The 14,735-nt window shown below is 28.7% G+C and overlaps 1 protein-coding gene and 1 long non-coding RNA gene across 3 annotated transcripts; both read right to left on the reverse strand.

Annotated features, from left to right (window-relative positions):
* Positions 1 to 1,207: 1,207 nt before the first annotated feature.
* Positions 1,208 to 4,053, reverse strand: LOC149516426 (uncharacterized). The gene is made up of 3 exons (XR_016345777.1): positions 3,748 to 4,053; positions 2,379 to 2,433; positions 1,208 to 1,385 (listed from the first exon to the last, which is right to left on the reverse strand). It is a non-coding gene; the product is annotated as an uncharacterized LOC149516426 (long non-coding RNA).
* Positions 4,054 to 6,203: 2,150 nt separating this feature from the next.
* On the reverse strand, positions 6,204 to 13,961 carry LOC111292045 (glutathione synthetase, chloroplastic-like). Of its 2 annotated transcripts, none has more exons than XM_089766816.1 (12): positions 13,551 to 13,961; positions 12,850 to 13,019; positions 12,590 to 12,665; positions 11,992 to 12,122; positions 11,327 to 11,449; positions 11,140 to 11,221; positions 10,914 to 10,993; positions 10,743 to 10,812; positions 10,398 to 10,519; positions 7,214 to 7,353; positions 6,935 to 7,127; positions 6,204 to 6,719 (listed from the first exon to the last, which is right to left on the reverse strand). In XM_089766816.1, exons 1-12 carry the CDS (start codon positions 13,890 to 13,892, stop codon positions 6,596 to 6,598), a joined length of 1,653 nt encoding a protein of 550 aa, XP_089622942.1. In that variant the 5' UTR covers positions 13,893 to 13,961; the 3' UTR covers positions 6,204 to 6,595. The 2 variants fall into 2 exon arrangements, with proteins under 2 accessions (XP_089622942.1, XP_089622943.1); XM_089766817.1 differs by having other exon boundaries at positions 6,508 to 6,739.
* Between the last annotated feature and the right edge of the window lie 774 nt (positions 13,962 to 14,735).

Raw genomic sequence — 14,735 nt, forward strand, 5'->3', positions numbered from 1 at the left:
TTTTGGGGAAAAGTTGAAAGTATCAATTTTCCTTATAAATAAATTTTCAAAAAAAAAGGAGGTTTTTGAGGAAAAGTTGAAAGTATCAATTTTCCTTGAAAATCGAAATTTCAAAAAAATATTTTTAGGGAAAACTTGAAAGTATCAATTTTCCCTACAAAAAAAAAATCATTCTTTCATTCCTTTCTATCTTAATTTTGATTTTGTTTTTTTTTCTTTAAATAATCCGACGACGGAGCCTCTGTAAGTGAAACAGTAGTTTTTCTTGCATACTCTTGAGGTGAGGGAATTTTTTCAATTTTCTGCTAAAAGTATTAGAGTCAATTGAGAATAATTTTCAACAACTAACTACTTGGTAAAATTTTAAGGCTTTTGGATAACACAAATTCAAGCTGGTACCATCTTTTGATGGGCGTTGTGAGGGTGCTATAACCTTCCTCACACGTAACCGAACTCCCGAACCCTGTTCTGGTTAGCAGACCTGAACCTATTCTTCTAGGGACCCTTAAACTTAGGTGTTCCCTGAAAGGACAGATTCTTTAGGTGGCCAATCGCACCTAGACAAAAAAGATTGGTGGCGACTCCCCAAAAATCAATGTCAAGCGATAGATCCCCGGATCTAGACGTTATGACAATGAACATTTTTTTAAAAATAATTATAATTTAAAAAGTATTAATGGGTTGTGTTTGGCTCAACTCAGTACGAAAAATAATGTTGTGTCTAACATGGCACAACCCATGAAGATTACGAGCTGTGTTATACTAAGCCATACCCTTAACCTTCATAGGTCATGCCAACTAGGCATGTTAAAACACTACTAGAAAATAAGTATTACCAACAAAAATTTTTGTTGGTAATACTTTATTTTTCATCGGTACTAACATTACTGACGAAACTTTTAAGGCAACATTAGGCTCGTCACTAATATAATTTCATCGATATTATAAAATTTCGTTTATAATTTATTGACAGAATTTTCTTATCGATAAAAATATTTTTTCATTGGTATAATTTTTAATATATTTTTCAGAATTAATTATCAATTTTAAAAAATAATCAATAATAGTTAAAATTTCGTTGATAATACTTATTTTTAAATCATATTTAATTATATTTTATTTATAATTTTTGTTATTTCTTTCTAGCTTGTTAAATTTTATTTCTAAAGCAATAATATGAATATTAAAATATACATAAATAAAAAAATTAAATAAGCAAAACATTTATTTCAGTTATAAAAGAATATATAATATCTTACAAATTTGTTTATGAATTCTAATTAATTGAAAACACAAAAATACATATATGTAACAAATTTCATAAAAACATTTGATAATACAAGCAAGCCAAATAATCAAATACTTCCAATGCACAATAAAAATACCTACAAAATAGAATCAAATGAGTTAGAATATATACTAAATTGTCAAAATTATATGTAAACTAAATAGTGGATGTAAAATTTTATGCATGGGGTATAGTTATATAGATAAAAGTATAATACATATGTATGAGTTCATGTGTTTCCATATGTTATTGTATTCAATTCCAACTAATGCATTTTTTTGTCACTTAAATGCACGTGATTTACAAACAGTTGAATTGACAATTCAAGAGATGTCAGTCATGAATACTATTTGATTTCATCAACATGGTTTCGGTAAATATAATAGTGTTGGGATCTTATGCAAGAAAGAAGAAAGTCAACTAGCCTCGGGAACTCCCGGTGTTATATTATTTTCTAATACATTCATGATAAGAATCTTTCATGAATATGGCATGATACGCATGCTAAAGTAGATTGAGATTTCATTAAAATTAAGTGAAGAATTAAAGAGACACAAGTCTTCACAAGTTAAAGTTTATGAAGGAACCATACAGAGCAGACGATGTTGTAACAGGAAAAATTAAAAGGAAAAGATAGTTAACAAAATTAAATACTTTGTTGCTTTTAGTTTATATATATAACAACAATAAACTTTATTACGAATTTTATTGTAATAATTAAAAGGCTTTCATGAAATAAACTCTTTAAAAACCATCCTTAAAAAATTGAATTACACACCTGAAGCACAATCTCATTTGCATTTAACCTTATAGACTTTTTAGACTTGTATTATCCCTACCACAATCCCCTTTTGATGTTAGACTTGTACCAGGACAGCACTGCCACAAAAGCTCTTAAAACATCTTAAATTGATAGTAAAATTGAAAGATCAAATCCTACATTGTACATTTATGCAAAGTTTACACCAAGAACTTGGCATTTAGCCATGAATGGTCATTCAATCATCAAAAGTGATAAACAGTATTCATAAGCATCAATCTCATCCACTATCTTAATGAACAAATGAAACAAATGAAACAATGAACAAACCTTATCAAATTTGATGAAATCTTGCTTTGATAAGAGAAAAATGGAAATATGCAACCTAGCAATAGCAATTAGTTTAGAGAACAAAACTATTTTTGAAAGGAATCCAAACATGGCCTAAAAAAATGTCATGCTTAATTTCTTTACTAAGCAAGTAATACCTCCCTTAAAATGATGAATTCTAGCAGCAAGTGGAAGTGCAATCTCGTCTTCACAAAAAGTAAAGGTTTGGATCAAAATTATGTATTTTTCATTATCAGTCTTCTCTCAAAATAAAAATTTAGCTCTATGTTTACCTTTGCCATATACATCACATTATAATTTGAGATGACCTCAACATATGCTAGGAAGCAATACTACAGGAAGCTGATCAAACTTTACATAGCCAGACAATACTGACTACAAATTCAAGCAAATCTTGTTCAATAATAATTTCTTTGATTTCAATCATCAAGTTTTTCACATTTAAAAAAAAAAAAAAGACTCAAGATAACCAAAAAGAATGAACAAACAATAGGAAATAAGCATCTGAATGCTATGCTAAAATTAAAGTTTAAATGTTACTCTACAAAATCAGAGAAAAAGAAAAAGGCACATTACAAAAGATAATTAAGGTAGATTTTTTCTTGAGGATATTTAAATGATCAAATAACGAATGAGAAATGCAGCTATAAACCTATTAGGCCAACAACAAAGCAGTCAAAGAAAGGAAAACTGAATCTCCCATGCTTCCTATGTTTGCACAAGTAAACAGTGGTTTCCCAAAACAAATTGTCAACTTTGCTAACCAATCATAAGATGAATATATAACCACAGTAGGCAGATGCAAAACTTACCTCCGAGGCAAGGGCTTGTATCGACAATTGAATATGTTATACAGGGAAATGACATATCTGATTATATTCCCAAGTTCAATAGAGAAGGAAACAAGGAAAAGCCAAAGACATGTGCGTTCTAATGTGAGCCTGTGTGAAATTATTGCTTTCAGCTCTAAAAGATCGCTGAAAACAGGCTAGTGTGGCAATCTCTTTCATTCACAACCAACAAATATTGGCCACTACATTATTTCTATACTAATGATGACACAAATGCCATAATTCCCCTTGTAAGAACAACAACAAATTATTTTGCACCATTTTGACTTTTGGTTCTTTAGAAGCTGAATATGAATTTAAGTTCACTTGTTTACCTTATAAAAATTTCGCCATCAATCTTTGTCAAGAATCAAATTAACAACTACCACTTCCAAATTTTGATATTTTTAAGGGGAACGGATATCATGGAACTAATTGGAACCATAGTAGATTAATTAATATTAATTCAACTTTACAACGATAAACATTTAATCGACCTTAAAAATTGATCTTGTTACCTTTCGGACTGTACCAGCGATTCGATCAATATAAGGAGACCCATGCCAAAACGGAGGCAAAGAGAGGAGGCGAAGGAATGACGGCGGCCCGAGGTGTTTCCCCAAAAAAGAAACCCATGTCGGGGCACGATGTTTTTGCCCACAGGGAGACCCATGCCAGAACAAAGGCAAAGAGAGGAGGCGACGGAGGGTGAAACAATGCGGTTTCTGATCCTTGGGGTCGGCCCCGCCGAATTCCTACTCGACCCGATCGATCCCTAGAGTCTTTTTTTTTTTTTTAAATCGAATTTCGAGTATCGATCAAATTCGAATTTTAAGCAAATTAAATCTATATTTATATAAAAATTAATTTTTTAATTATTTATTTAATTTTTTTATTTATATATATTTATATAATTATATATTTAAATATTTATATTTAAAAAATAATATTTTATTAATTTCATATCGAATCGGATATAATTTATACAATATCGAATCGGATCGAGATTGAATATGAAAAAAATAAAAATAAAATTTTTGATCGGATCAGGTTCAAATTTAATGAATAAAAAATCAGATCGAATTTGAGAAACACAAAAATTTGTCCCGACTCGACCTATTACCTTTAACCATGAAAAATGAAAAAAATAAAAAATAACTTTGAAACGTAGTGACTAGCTTAATTTGGATAAAGTTTTTTTTTTTTATAATTTAATTAAGATAAAATTTAAATATTAAATATATATATTAAGCTCAAATCAAATTTTAGATTGAGATATAAAAATTTAAAAATTAAAAATAAATTGAATTATATATTTTTATTAATTTTTATATAATTTTTAAATTTTTATAAAATAAAAATAATTATTTTATATATAAATTTATTTAAATATATTTAAAATTTTATTAAAATAATATATAAAAATTTAAAATTTAAAAATCAATAAATCAAATTAAACAAAATCGATAAAATTTAATTCAAATAAAATCGATTTCAAGAAAATATTAATTTGAATTCAAATTAAATTTTTAAAATTAATTATACTATTCATTATTTGAAAAAATCGAATCATCCGATTTGAGCTGTTGTCACTTTTACTTAGCAATATGTTTATTAAATCTTGTTGCCTTAATAATTGGATGAACGGTGGAGGAGGTGAAAGGCCATTGGAGGTGAGGAATTAAGGACGGAGAACGGTAAGGACAAGGGTAGGCGAGAGCGTGGAGAGCGGTCGGGACGAAGGCGGAGACCAAGATGAAGGAGACAAACGAGGGGAGAGCTTGGTTAGAGAAAGGGTTTGTGTATAAGAGGGAGGATTACTGATGAAAATTTAGTAAATAAATTAATATATTTTTCACTAGCTTTATTTTATTTTATTTTTTTACAAAATTCTATACCAATAAAATAATCTATTGGTAATCCATTAATGAAATATTTATCTACAGATTACTAACGAATAATTTTATCAGTAATTCTTGTGCTAATTTTTCTTAATTAAATTTGATAATCTAAAAAATGATATAATGATATGGCACAATACGTCATGTATATAAAACACGAAAATGATGTGATTTAAAGTTTTAACAATAACTATATATAAATTTAACAAAATTAAAAATATATATTTCACATTTTCATGTCAACATGAATTATTACACGTAATTTTCTTGTAAAATACGATACAAATACATAAATTTTAATATTCTACATGACATGAATGCATGAATTACTAAATCTACTCCCAATTCTTGTCAAATATATACCCACGAAATATTGACAAAAATAATTCTTTCGATAAATTATATTGATATTCAATCGATATTTCATCAATGATTTTTGAGTTCTTTTATAATTATAATTTGGTGATAATTCATTGATAAACCATTAGTGATTGCTGATGAAATAATCCAACAAATAAAATTCCATCTATGATATTTTAATTTTCAATAATAAAAAATAATACTAAGCTGACACAATCTATTAACATTTGAATTCATATTTAAATGAATTATACTGACTCAACATGATCCATTTGACACCTTTAAATTTATTAATAACAGTTTTTAAAACTAATTTTCCCATGACAACACTTTTCAAACACAAATTTATCTCATGTATCTAGCTTATTTCAATCAGGATGATACTCCCAAATAGACCTTTCTGGTGTATGATTAGACCAAGCTCGCCTACAATTTCTCTTCCCGGCCTAATGAATGGCGTCTAGCCACCTCGCCGACTAACAATCACACTTGCGCAGCAAAGGCTACTTTGCCTCGACTTGACGAGACGGTTTCAAAATCTATTTGAATTTATTCAAGTCCACAACATCAGTTTTCTCTTGGAACCTTGTTTTCGATGAAAAGCCATGTTTCTTACCACTTAGGCATACCTAGAACATGCAACTTCGGAGTAAATGTCATCAAAGAAATTAAAAGAAAAAAAAAAAAACGATTTCCATTGTAAGGCTGGAAAGAGGGCCAATACATCTAATATTAGCATTACAGTCGGCTTCTGATATCAATATCCAATAAAGTTATTGCTCAGATGAAAGTAAAAGATAATTCAGTTATTGCTCAGATAAAGAAAATAAAGCAAAGAAAACTATGAAGGGGTTTGCAATCACAGAAGTTGTGTTCCAATGACTGAAAACCAGTAGTATAACGACCCATTTTACGACATTGTTAGTTACGGGGAAAGGAAATGAAATCCACAGATTTTTCCGTGAGCCAAGACTTGAAAAGCTCTTCAAGCTGTTTCAAGATATCGACGAACATTGATTTGCCAAATTGGGTGTCATGTAAATAAATCAGCAGTAACTGTTTGGATGTATATGTAAAATCAATAGCAACCAAGAAGCTCAGTTCATTAAGTCAAATATATACTATCTAAGACTGCAAATCCGGCTGCAACCCCACCTTCATTTGATGATGATATCTTGGTCCGCATCAAGTAACCACATTGGTCATTCATGATAACCTTCTCCTTGTTCCTGCAAGTGCAAATTGATGACTATCCAGTGCATCCCAAAATGAGAAATGTGAGAGTAAAAGGGTAAAGCTTTACTATGTCAACTATTTTAACATGTTCTTTCCCCTTCTTTCCCATTGGCCACTGGGGGTTGATAAGTGAAGAGAGAATCTAATAGCATTATATGGAAATGACAGAAGCTTCAATAAAAGATGAAGCAAAAACAGTAAGTTGTACCTTAAGTAAGCACTGTATACCCCAAGCTCTGATATGGCATGATCTTTATGACAAATGCCACTACGCATCAAAAATGTGGGCGAAACAGTGGGGAAAATCCTCTGCATAAGTATATAAGCAGCATCTTGTTCAGACCCTTCCTTCTGCAATCGTAGAAGGGTTTCCTTCACATCATCACCATAGATATTGTTCCCTGAATTGGAATTGAAGACTCAATTTTCAACTGAAAGAATATAATGAAGAACAATAATTATATTCTAAAGTCTTAAGATATGGAACCTCCTCCTTCTCTTTGGGGCTTCATGACAAATAACTCAGGTTTTTCTATTGCTTTTCTGGTGATGTCCAAATCATCCAAACTCCATAATCCAGCAAAGCATTTTCGCAGTTTGGCAATATCCTCTTTGTTCTCGAGGAACCTGCTTGCAAGGAGAAAGGAAAATTCAACCAAGACATATAACTTCATGTAATGGCAGTTGTTCAATCTTAATCTTATTTAAATATATAAAGGTCAAAACTTTTGACAAAAAAGACAATTGTATAACCAAACTTTTTGACACATGAACAATCTTATGTAAACACCACGAGTCATCTAATTAATGAATTTTATTTGATTTTATACGTCTTTAATTTACAAATAAATATAACAAGGTATGATTATTGAACAAGGTGTATTGACATGGACTTTTACATGAATACTCTACCTATTTGACACCTAGAAAAATTCATAAAACTTTGCATTTCACCAAATTCAAATAGATGATCAAATATTTATATGAAAAATGCCTAAAATTATGCAAGTTACCACATTCAAAATATAAGAGACGATTAAGTCCATTTAAATTATTTGAATATGAACTTAAAACTACAAAAGGATATAAAATTCTAATTATATTTCCCCTATTAATAATTTGAAATTTTGGATATAATCTACCATGCAAAATAGTCTTTTTCATTTAACTTGAAATTATTAATTCATTTTATCTATTTAAAATTCGGTAGATTGAAATATTATGAAAATTTTGTTTCAATATGCACGATGGTAATAATTACAGATGTGATACTATGGTTAAAAGAGTACCTAAAAACTTCAAATTTAGTCATTAAGTTTAATTAATAATTGAAGTTTGGCAAAAATTAAAAAGTGTGTGTGTGTGTGTGTGTATATATTTGAATAAATTTTAAAAATTTATAATTTAACAATGTTTAATGATGTTTTATGGATTTTGGATAGTAATATAGTGTTCTCAATTGTTTTTTTATGCTTTAATACCATCGTCTAGTGTTACATTTGAAAATTATTTTTCTTTAACCTTTGCAAGATCACAAGTTTGCGTGGAATGTTGAGTTTAAAACATCCAATAAACACAAAATTTTAAAAACCGTACAATTGCTCAAAATCAAGGTATTGTTGAACTTTTGCAAATATATATTTACATATGTGTGTACATATTAGGTGAGTAAGTTATCATACATTATTTTAACATATAATTTCAGAGTTTTTTTAAATAAACATAATATATTTTTATTAATTGATATAATCATATAGGAATAGATGAAAATTTTATTTATTTTTATCATATATTTTGTTATCTTATAATTTTAATACTATTTACTAAATATGTGTTTTTAAAATGTTTGTTTTTTTAAGATATGTCATTTAAATATTTGAATTTTAAGTATGTTATAAATTTTTAAAATTTAAAATAAGTAATGCATAAAATACTAATTTTGGTGTGTTTACAAATACTTAAATAGATAAAACTATTTTATACATTGCACAAGTCACAATTTAATTAATTATATTTATATTTTTAAATATCAAAATTCTTACCTTCTATAAGTTAGTCACCATTAATTTGATAATTAATTACAAAAATCAAATTTTAAACAGAAAGCTTATCAATTGTGAACTTATTATATATCTGTTCTAATCAATATTTATGATTATAGAAACCTATTAATTTACTAGAACAACTTACCCATAGAATATCGTGAATTATAGCTATAAACATTCTAAAACAAAACATAACCTTGTTTTAAATTATTTTATAAAGGAATACGTTGTAATTGCTTTGCATAAATTATGACTAATTTATTAACACTTAACCTTTAAATTTTTAATTCCCAGCGTAAAACATCAACACTTATGGTAAGCTTCCCTAGAATTCATATTGTACCCAAAAAAATGTCTATTATAAATAGGGTATCTTAATATGCTAGACGACTAGGAAGACTACTCTACAAATGCATTAAATATGGATCAACACAAATGTTATGCTCCATCCACCAAATCCAATTCTTTTTTTCTTCAATAATTTATATGTCAAACTAAGAGTACTTGGGTTAGTTCTAATTTGTATTTAAATGAACCAAAATCTAACATTCTTACTAATTTTACTTTTTTCTGCAGCTTTTATCTCTATTTGTTTGGTAATACTTATTGCAATAGTCTCAAGTATTTAATGAGATTTAACTATTTAAAAGTACTATAGTTGCATATTTTATTTTCTTTAAACTTAATTTATCTCATCAAGTCCAATGTAAAAGGTTTGTCGTAACTTATTCTAGGTTCTTTTGCTTGAATGAATAAACGATATTTATTTGTTATATCACCCATTCTAGGATCTTTTGCTTGAATGAATTTTTTAACGTGCGGGACTTAGGGAATCTTCTATTGAAACAAGATTTGAGGTTCGGATTTAGGCCACTAAAAGCCTTTAATGGTGATAGAGCAATTATTTCTAATGGCATACAATAATTAATGTGATTTTATGACATGGCTTGCTTTGTTTGAGGTATATAATCTCTTTCTTCTATTAGTTCATTGTTTCTTTCTTCTATATTAAGATAGAGAAATTATGTTGATGGTAATTGAAATGTTTACTACAGTAGCCAATTCTTTTACATTTTCATTTCACGATTTTTCTTTTTCTTTTTTTGCTATTTTTCTTATGCATTTATTTACTAAATCAAAAACCAATATTTGTTTGATTTAATTTAAATCATGTTTATTCTTTTTTTTTTTTGCTATTATTCTCATTCATTTATCCTTAATATATTTAACATAAAAATAATACATGCCTCAAACCGGACACAAACTAGCGTTTGCTAAAAATTTAGAGTAATATACTTGCATTACCAAGAAAACAACATACTGTAATACTTCAATATCCTAGTTCTATAATATTGGGATTGCCATTTTTGAGGTTGAATAAAGTAGTAAATGCTTTGAAGGTTTTAGATATCATTTAATAGGAAAAAAAGTTCCCTGGACAATTATAAGGCATCTTCTAGCCACAGGAATAAATCTTTCAGGAGGATATTTCTAAAGTCTAAATCAGTAAGTGATAAATCCATAGATAACTTGGACAGACTATGCTAACATATTATTCGGATAGAAATATAGAATCAATTACTTCTCTTTTTTTTCTTAATTTAATAGAAATGGTGAATTAATTACCTCTCAAGTACATTAGGTTTTGCAAGTTCTTGTTGAATCTTCTTAGTTCCTGCTAAATGATATGCTATTGATGGACACTTGATAGCTGACGACTGCTCCATTAGCAATCTAGCTCTCCACTCCTTAAAATTAAAAATTTAACAGACACATGAGAAGTACAAACAGTAAAACTCAGTCTAATGTTGCCGTAATTGGAAAGGATGACTACTCCATAGTAAAAATAAAATTCAAAGCAACTCTGAAAAGCAACTCTGAAAATGAAAAGATGAATAAAGTAAAAAAGAATTAGCAGTCAAAATAATATTTTTAACAATTAGCAAGAAAAAAAAAAGTGAAATTGCTTACTGATTCTGAAGGATAATCAGTTGGCGCATAGCCTGCTCTAAAATAGACAACTGCAACTGCTTGGCCATCTCTACAGGTGCAAAGAATTCAGACATTAAAACTAGAAGTTTGGCATGGTAATTCTAAAATCTAGATCAGAAAAATCACTCTATGCAGTATGAAGATACGTACACAAGAAGTGTGCCATCAGGTAGAAGTTTGCCTTCTCTATCAATTTCAGCCAATGTTTTCCTAATAGTTCTCACATTATGTGTGTTACCAAGCTAAGGAATGCAATGCCAAGTAAGCTCTGGATTGAAGGTTTCTAACTTAAAAATACATCTAAATATATTTATGATACTAAGAACAGATTTTACCATATTTCTTCAACCAATAGATATAAAAGGTTATATGGATATCTTTCCTTCAACACTGTACAAAGCCAATGTTGATCATACATATTGCGTTCTTCAGTCTGAACAACAACCATAGCTACAGCCCTGTCCCAAAAAAAATAAAAATAAAAAAGAAATTATAAGCACCAAAATCACTTCAATGATTGTAGTAATACAAGAACCATCACAGAATATTCTTTCAAAGTTAACCTGGGGTTATCATACTCAGTCCAAGCTTTAGCCAATGCCTCAGCAAACTGACCAACTGCAGTGTTTCCAGGGATCCTTTTAGAATCTAATCCAAGGTCTTCTCCATAGTCATTAAGTAGAGTCCTGCAAAATGACTAGCTACAGTTGAGAAACTTCTTGATAATTCTGTTTGCTGAACAATGCATCAGCAATTCAGAATACCTACCAAGCTTTTTGCAGCAGTATACCAACAAAATGTTTCTACTACTCCTTTTTGCTATATTTCAAATATTAGGGGCATTAAGAGGGTACAAAATTGCATAAAAATAATAAATTTCGTACTTACAATGGTTATGCTTTTTCAATTTGGGTTAGCAATAAATATAGGCTCATGAAACTTTCTTTGGTAATTAATCACTACCAGAGTAAAATTCCTAACAAAGAACCTTGATTATATGTGTAAGATATCCTATCTCTGCACTTCAAAGTTTTTTCTTCACATGTTAAAAGAACACTTCAGTCTCCTTATTGCTATAAATTAAAGTCAAAGTTAAAAGTGACAAGAACAAACAAACACATTTGAACAATTTTTTCAATACGCTTCATTCAACATGCAAATTCCAGCATGGCAATATTCAAATTCAAACAAATAAGAATAATTTTTATGTTAGAGATACTAAGTTAACCTGTGAAGGTCAGTCACAAGACAACCAAGACCAGGAAATGAAGATGAAATTGTGTTCAACTCTATTTGGAGAAGTAATTTAGTTTTCTCGTCAAGCATGTAATCTGATCGATGTAAACCCAAGCGTATTTCCTGTTTCAGAAATTGCATATGGTTAGATTCTTTCATGTAATAAAAAACAAGGTATTGTTTTTTCACGTTTAGAGCAAATATTTTGGCAAATACGCTGAAACAATTGAACAGGTACTAATAATTGACCTAATAATACTTGTTTCATCTAATATAAAACATATGATCACCTAATCTCCAACAATATTTTGCACACTAATTTCAAACACCAGAGAAGACTCAGAAATTATCAAGTAGTTTCTTTTTCTTCTTCTTTTTTGTTTTTTATGATGAATAAAACCTAATTAACTGGTACAAAAAAAAATGGACAATAAAAACTAGTTGAAAATGTGACAGAGCATGAAGAACAAAGGTTGGAGCACAGAGATTCTAGAAGTACATCTCAACATTAAAATACTCCACTTCTTTAATCAAAATAAATTCTCCCCATATCATTAAAGACCAAATATCCGTAATCATTACCCACTTACCTCTTTCTTGTTCATTTCTATCATCTTGGAATGAATATCTAAAAGTCTGGAGGTAAAAGCATCCACTTTTTTTGTCCTGCAATTTTAAGCATCGACAATATCAATTTATAGCAAACAGTATTCTCACATGAAAAATAGGATTATGTTCAATATGTCCAAGCCAAATGGTTCATATGACATATTACTTAATTGCAGTTATAAGAAGAAAGTACATACATAACTACATAATTATTGGTGGAAAGAGTGCAAGTATGGAGTACCTAGATAGTGAGTCTTGCAGAAACTTTCCATCTAAACTTACACAATCGATTAGTTCGTTGAATATTGGAGCTAGTTCACATGCTTGTTTCCAATGAGATTCTGGAAATGACATGGGTAATAAAGCAAACGGAGCGTGCATCATGCCTACCCCAGGTACTTGCCCAGATCTCTGCAATCAGACACACCCAAATCAAATTCAACCATAAAAAATAAGATAATTCACAACTTTACATTGAGTACCATTTCCTACCTTGATTTCGAAATTCAAATTATGAGGCCAATCAGAACTAAAAATTAACATCAAAAGATATTGACAAAATTGCTAACGAAATTCAATGAATATAATCCTAACAGAGTACATGGAGATGAAGTTAGCACAAAGATGATTCCACTACAACCATGTTTGCTATATTTAACAGTTTATGAACCAAAAAGTTCACCAAAACCACAAAAAAATAATAATAATAATAATAAAGCAATTTAAGTTCAAATTTTGGCTTCTCTTTCCTCCAAATAACAAGCGCCAAAAGAGGCTAACATAATAAGTAAATTGCTTCAATCATATTCTTCCCATAGTTTTTCCTTAGTTTACCATAAAAATGATAAACATAAATGGATATCATGCCTCAGCGGCTATATAGAGAATTAAAAAAACAACAAAAAAGAAGAAAAAACAGAGAATGAAACTTTGCTGATCAACCTGAACATTTCTGTCACCAACAACAAGGCCATGAAGAGAACTCCAAACAAGAGCATCAAATGCCATCTTTTGAATCAACCCTTCATCAATACTTTGAAAATCAACAATCGATTTTTGGGTTGCACCAACTCCCTTTTCAATTTCCATCTCCCCTGCTATTCTTCTAGAGTTCAAAGCTTCAATTTTTAGAATAAAACCAGCGAAAAGTGAATCCTTTTTTGTGGGAAAGACAGGCTTTAGGCGGCGGGTACTGAAAAATGAGATTGATTTTGGTTTTGCTGTAAAAGCAGTTATAGAAAGTGAGTCAACGGAAAGAGATGTGGATAAATGGACAACACCCATTTGGACTGTTTACCGGCTGTCATTCAAAGGTGGCTTACAAGAAAAGCTGTTGGGAAAATATACTTGAGTGGAATAGAATAGAATAGAAACGTCTTCAGCTTTAGATCTTGATCCAGTGGTTAATAAGATTTTAAAATACACGGAAGGTAAAAGTTTGATCCCATCAGTTTCTTCTCTTATTGAATAAAAATAAAATAAGAATAAAAAAATAAAAGTGACTTCTAAACATCATCGGGAGATCTCAAATAAATTAACAATGATGGTTTATTAAAATGATCAAATTATGTTAGAATTAGTTGATCAAAATTTAAATTTTTATCGATTTACTTTAGTTCATTCAAATTGAGTTTTAGTATTAATTTGATTTAATAATTTTATTTTAATCATTAATTTTGTTAAATTTAACTATTAAAAATAATGATATGATTATTAACTTCATAATGTAAGTATTAATTTTACTAACGTAACATTGATTTTGTTGATATGATACTTTAGATTAATAAAATCAACTATCAAATTATAAAATTAATTTTTGTATTTACATGATATTTGAAATTTGAAATTTAATTTTTTTAATATAATCCATAAAAATTTTATCTTTGTATAAGTTGAATTTGATAATATTGATCCAATTATTAATAAAAATTATATTTTTTAAAATTTAAAAAATCATATTTTAATTTTTTTAAAAATTTAATTTTCTTAGAGTTTTCAATTTTTTAAAAAATATTAAATTTGATATATTTTTTAAATATTTTAAGTTTTTTCAAAATCATTTTTTATTATTTTTAAATCAAATTTAATTTTTAAAAAATCAATATTTCAAATTTTTTAAAAAAATTC

Source organism: Durio zibethinus, chromosome 10 (assembly GCF_047325235.1).
Source record: "Durio zibethinus cultivar Kanyao isolate XHJ-2024 chromosome 10, ASM4732523v1, whole genome shotgun sequence".
Lineage (NCBI taxonomy): Eukaryota > Viridiplantae > Streptophyta > Magnoliopsida > Malvales > Malvaceae > Durio > Durio zibethinus.

Coding starts and splice junctions, on each gene's coding strand:
- LOC111292045 (XM_089766816.1), bottom strand. CDS start 13,892: ATGGGTGTTGTCCATTTATCCACATCTCTTTCCGTTGACTCACTTTCT. Junction 7,128..7,213: donor GCCCCAAAGAGAAGGAGGAG/GTTCCATATCTT, acceptor ATTCCAATTCAG/GGAACAATATCTATGGTGAT. Junction 6,720..6,934: donor GTATACAGTGCTTACTTAAG/GTACAACTTACT, acceptor TTGCACTTGCAG/GAACAAGGAGAAGGTTATCA.